Source organism: Pagrus major, chromosome 1 (genome assembly GCF_040436345.1).
Source record: "Pagrus major chromosome 1, Pma_NU_1.0".
In the NCBI taxonomy this organism is placed as follows: domain Eukaryota; kingdom Metazoa; phylum Chordata; class Actinopteri; order Spariformes; family Sparidae; genus Pagrus; species Pagrus major.
The window spans coordinates 8,955,609-8,961,751 of record NC_133215.1 but is presented as its reverse complement, the minus strand read 5'-3'; the positions used below and the strand labels follow the sequence as shown (position 1 = coordinate 8,961,751).

The 6,143-nt window shown below is 38.3% G+C and overlaps 1 protein-coding gene across 1 annotated transcript; it reads right to left on the bottom strand.

Moving 5' to 3' along the window:
- Nucleotides 1-2,321: 2,321 nt before the first annotated feature.
- On the bottom strand, nucleotides 2,322-5,909 carry LOC140998749 (microfibril-associated glycoprotein 4-like). The gene is made up of 5 exons (XM_073469119.1): nucleotides 5,842-5,909; nucleotides 5,056-5,253; nucleotides 4,457-4,553; nucleotides 4,089-4,256; nucleotides 2,322-2,887 (listed from the first exon to the last, which is right to left on the bottom strand). Exons 1-5 carry the CDS (start codon nucleotides 5,854-5,856, stop codon nucleotides 2,616-2,618), a joined length of 750 nt encoding a protein of 249 aa, XP_073325220.1. The 5' UTR covers nucleotides 5,857-5,909; the 3' UTR covers nucleotides 2,322-2,615.
- Between the last annotated feature and the right edge of the window lie 234 nt (nucleotides 5,910-6,143).

Sequence of the window (6,143 nt, the reverse complement as noted above, 5' to 3'; positions counted from 1 at the left end):
GTTTTATCTTAAAGAAGCAGCTTGAGGTTATTTTCATCGTAAACGCTCCTGAAAACCGGAACCTCTCAATAAACACATACATTGTCTGGCAGTAAAAACCAACTAATGCACTTCATTTATAACACGTACACCACCTGGGGGAATACATTTGAATAAATCATATTAACTCATAGTGGACACGTCCTAAACAAATCATTTTCATTCGTGTTCTCCTGTATGGAGGATCACAGCTGCCAAAAATAAATGACTAAATTAATTAAATTGCAACAAACATTATAATAGAAATAAAAGCATACATTATTTAATTCATATAATGTGACAATTTTTTAAAAACTTAACTTTGTGTTCATTTCCATTTTTATTTCAAGTATTAATCTCGAAGATTTTCACGTAAATGAATATCTGTTAAGTCACTTATCTATCGCCGAGTAAGATCTTTGCTAGCGTGTGCCGGCGGCCCGTGCATTTATTTTGGAGACCGCAGGATGGATCCCGACGAGGTAATGTATTTATATGTGATTTTATATGTGATCGGACGCGAGCACAGGTATTAATAATGACTATATATAAAATAGCAAAATTTATTTATTTAATTATTTACACATATTTTTCTGTAAAATTTCCCCACTGTTAATTTCCTCAAATATATCCATTTCTGTATTTTTTTTATTAACATAATGTTTCTTTGAGAATTTCTGCTTCATATTATACAAATATAGTCATTCAAGTCATTCAAAGTGTGTGATGGGATCAACCATTTTGCCTACTGGTTGATCAATATCAGAGTGCATACATACGACTATACAAACAAAATATGACATTGAATGCACCAGTTATAGTAGTAAAAACGAGCTGATGATTGAGCCTATGGCCCACTGATGAAAGCCCCTTGCATTTGCTGTAATACCAAAGATGTACACTGGGTGTCGGTGGCGACAGTTTTTCCAGAAAATATCACATGCTGCAGATTTAACTACCCAAAAGTAGATTTAAAAAAAATCTCCACTTCCACCAGGCACAACGTGACAATACTGCTCACAAAGTGTTGCATGTATATAATAATGATCAAACAACAACTTTTTTGTTCTTTGTTTGCTGGATGGTTTCAAGTACTAAAGTGATATCCTGCTCCAGCACAGCATCACTCCATGCTTTGACTTCTCTTTCACTGTGTGTGGTGACGTCAGCCTACCTGTTGAGACCACACCTGTCTGTCCCAGGAAGGCAACACAAGAGCGACACCGTGTGTTTGGTTTACATGCTTCCTGTCTGCTCTGAACCCGTCCACCTGAGAGATGTTTGAGTCAGACAGCCTTTTGAATACAGTCTTTCATGTGTTCAACATCTGGTCCTCCTGCTTAGATGATTTCTGAAGCACTATGATAATATATTTACAGTTTTCTGATTGTTGTTATTGTACTTTTACTCCGCTGCATTTATTTGATAACTTTAGTCACTTTGCAGATTGCTACATCAGAGCATAAGTTGCACTTTATAAAATTTTCTTATTTTATCAGCAGTTGGATAAAAACAAAAATCACACTGATCCCAAAAATCCAAAAAATGTGAATATTGGATACAATGATCGGCCAGATCAATAATCAGTTGACCCATAGTAAACAGTGTACATGTAAATATATGTACATTTACTTTTACTTGTACTCTAGATACTTAAGTACAAAAAAAACCTAAAAAACTAAAAAAACGAGTCATATATAATTCATGATCTCAGGTAGACCTACCCTATTCTACAAAATGAAGTGTCTCAGATGAAGTGTGTACTGATATCAGAGAAATAAAAAGAAATGCTCCAAGCCAGAAGTTGATCCTGATGAACAGCTCTTTTCTTCATTTTCACTTATCCTTTGAAATATTTAAATATCTACATGATGAATTGGCACCAAACGTGTACACAGGTCATGGTCCCCAAATGTTGAATCCTAGTGATCCTTTATCTTTTCATCTAGCGCCACCATCAGGCCAATTTTTTATGTGTTCAGTAATTCCCACCTTAACGAGTACCGACATTCCCATCAGCCTCAGCTGTACTTTTTGTTTCGTGCTAATCGGCAACCGTTTAGCATGCTAACACACCAAACTGTGATGGTGAACATGATAAACAAATGTTCTAAACCTAAACCAGCTGAACATCAGCATGTTAGCATCATCAGTGTGAGCATGTTAGCATGTTGACAGCCTCACTGAGCTGACAACTCCTCTTGTCTTCTATTTCTAAACAAATAGTGTGTGTGTGTGTGTGTGTGTGTGTGTGTGTGTGTGTGTGTGGTTCCCAGCAGAGGACAAAAGAAACAAAAGAAAACTTTATCTTATAAAGTTTATTTATGACAAAATGTCAAACCCAACATCCACAAAACAAGAACACGGGGAACAGATGCATTCAGCCTGTTTAACTAAAACATTCTGACTGATTGCATTTGTGAATGAATAAATTAATAAAGAAAAGTGTCATTTCATATTTTTCTATACATATTGTTGGTATTGAACTCAGTATGAACAACACAGGTGCGAGAGATGATACTCCCCCATGTTCAACCCTCCTCACGCGATGGAGGGTGAAGTATTAACATGATCTATTTAAGATAAAGGTCGTCCAGTTAATGTGTGCATGAACACGCAGAAACTGATCTGATCTTCATGACAATCTTCTTGAGAGAGTAGTTCCAGCCTTTCCACAGATGCCAAACGATTTGGGCGTTTTCAAATGGGATGGTACCATGAGGTGCGTACATGCCGTTGGGGTTTACCGTGTGGCAATTATTGTACCAGAATCCACCCATATAATACTGAGCACAGTTTTTATCCCACAGGTCCTGGTCTTTGTCGAAGGTCGTGAACTTCATGTTGTTGTGATTCGTCAAACTGTCCCCTATAAATAAAGACAAAAACAACGTTAGCCGAGTTTAAATACAGTTGATGCTTGAAACTTGAAAGCCTGTGTTCATCCTGCACAGCTGCTGTATCATCATCTTGCCAGGGGATGATTTAAGTTCACTCATTTGTTTTAATAATTGCAGATTTAGAGGATAAAGGTAATTCGCTGTGAAGATTTTAACACTTTTAGGGATTGTGTTAAAGTTATCAGGGGGAAGGGGGAGGTCAGAAAAGGTGAGAGTAGAGGAGAGTAGTTATAAGTTTCCATGAAGTATCAGGGCTCAACAATGAAATAAATGAAATAAAGCTGTTTCGGAGGTTTTTTAATGGTATTTTATTATAGCAGTAAAGGAGGAATTCAGTTGAAGTGGTACAGTATAAATAGCAACCAAGATTGCATGAGGTTGGGGTGGTTCAATCTGTCAAATAAACACAGGACCTTCATTCAGAAGACCGCTATTAGTGTACCGGGTGAAACCAAAAGTCAATGGTGAGTTATTTTAACTTACTAATGTAGTAGTAAGTTTTCTTGCCTTAAAACCAACCAAATTGTGACCGTACAACGAAGGTCCATCATGTTGTTGGAACGAGATGTATGGCATTTTTCCATAAATACATTTTTTATTTTTTTAAGTCAAAAGAATAATAACACTGTGCAGAGAGTCGTTTTACCGGCTGACTCTCTCCCTCGAAGACTGAATCATCTACTTCATTAATCCAAACTTTACACATGGCGTCTCCAAACTGGCAAATTGACTACACAGGCATACTGTTTAAAAAACTGAACCTAGTATTTTGGAATATACTTTTCTTTCTGCTGAAAGAGCATTATGATTAATTTTTCATTCATCTGTTAGCAGTTTAATTTGTCTCTGGGGAGCCACATTTTCTCTGGCATGAAAAAAAAATCGATGTGAGCTGTCATTATGGTTTTCTAGCCTGTTAAGCCCACAGTATTACATCCAGCTTCGTAAGGACACAACAAAACTTAACTGGGAAAATAAACTATTAAAGAACCCATTTAAATTCACCCCCTGGCCCATTATTACATGGCAGTCTTGATTCTTAAAAACCCAAAAGGCATAAAGGAATACAAAAATTAAAACATCTTGTATTGCCTCCAGTACAGTCATTTATTTGCCTTGACATTCAAACCTAAATTTTTACCAAAGTAAGATCCACTCAGCGATCCTTACCTGCTGCTCCGCCAGTGAAGCTGCCCAGGTGAAGCTGATACCCGGCATTCTCGCTATCGATTGAGAAGGAGGAGTATTGGGCAGACGCCTTCCCTCCCTCCCAGTCCTCCATGTCAACCCGCAGCTCATTCTTCTTCCTCACAGACAACAGGAAGATGTTTTCCAGGCCTGAAATTGTGCACAAACATCTGTTTCATTTCACATGCTGCACCTAAGCCCCTTTATCATTACTCTACATTTATTAACCTGTGCTCCCCTCCCAACCTTCACAAAGTCTGAAATCACACCTTATATTTTGTCTCACCTCAGCAAATTAAGAAAGGAAAGCAGCGCAGTGTTTTTAATGTATTTCTCCCTGAAGAACTCACCAAGCCAGTATTCACCAACCACATTCCCAAATCCAGTCTTATAGTGACTCCAGGGCCTGAAGAAACTTTCAGTCCCATCCATCCTCCTCTGAAACACCTGAGAGAGAGACAGGTTAAACATTTATTTATTTATCTATTTATTTTTCATACATTTGCAAGTACTCGGATAACTTCATAACATGTAAAGGCTGTCTCATTTCATTTGTCACTGACTAGTTAGCTCACAGTCTAATCTAATCTTATCTAATCAATCTTAGCTTCTCCAGCAGTCATGGTCTGAGTAGTTCAATCATCATATTTCCGTGTTCTCGTCTTTCTCAATCTTCACTCTCATTACCACAGAGATCTAACAGCTGTTGTGCTGTCGTTTTTGGCAGTTACTTAGACTTAGGAAGTTTCTTGAATGAGTCCCCTGGTCTCAAGACTCTCAACTCTACAGCTCTCTGGTGTTTTTACTCTCAGGTCAGCTGAACGGACTCCTCAGTGGTAACATGACATGTGATGTTTTTACAAGGTTTACGTGGTTCTGAATGAAGCACACAGTCTAACGTTTGTTTAAGATTATAAAACCTAGGAGGAAAAGTAGTAGGTGTACTGACAGTCCATCTTCCTCCATCAGTGTCCATGTCACAGTAGACATTCACGGGCATGGCGGGACCTCCCGGATAGATGGTGTACACCCCACTGGAGGTGGTGTTGTCATGGCGATGGATGTCATCACAGTCGATGGGCAGATAAAACTGGGGGTCAGACTGAGCCGAGGCCGCAAGAACCAGCACAGTTGCAAAAAACATTACCTGGACGCAAAAAGGAAAGAGATTAGTGCTAACCTGCCCTCTTAGATGGCTATCTCCAGTCTTTTACTTCTTGCTGACTTGTATTGTGTGCAGTTTTTATTTCACAGCACAGAAAACTATCCAGTTACATCATCGCAAAGAGTTACAACATTTGGGATTTCCGTGCAGAGTGTGTATGAGTAAATCCCTCTGGATGTTTACATTACAGCCCACTGTGTTTACCATGGAGCAGAGGTTGTTTAATCGTGTTTGGTTAAAATGAAATTAATTCTTAAAACGTTATCATCTGAAATATCCGTCTACATCTATCCCCTGTACTGTTTAATTGGACATAGTGATATTTTACTGTAATTCACTCTCGCTGTTCGTTTCAGTCAACTTACAGGTCTGAAGTCTGTAAAGAGGTAATGTGTGTTCACTGGGACTGAGAGTGCCCTGTTAATATGTAACTAACAACAACTAAAACACTATAAAGTCAACAATGATATCCTCAATAACATTAAACAACAACACCAACAAATAAGCAGTATAATGATAAAGATAAATAGATTATTAATGTCATGTTATAGTTATCAACTGGGCTCTTACCTGCATCATCATCATGGAGAGGAGGGTACACAAATGCGTTGGACTCAGTCAGGTCAGTCTGTTGAAATAAATCTTGGCGGGAACCTTTATATAGTCGTGTAGCGTGGGGCGGGTCTGTGGGAGCATGTGACACTGAGAAGCTTTGCTCACAAAAGACCTACAGTGTCAAGTAAAGTTTATCATTATTATATATTGATTCATACAGTACAAGCTGAGGTCATTGTTTTTTTCAGTGTCACTATTGTTTCTGGGAAGGTGGTTGTTTTACAGACCTGAGGTTTTGTATGATTACACATGAAATT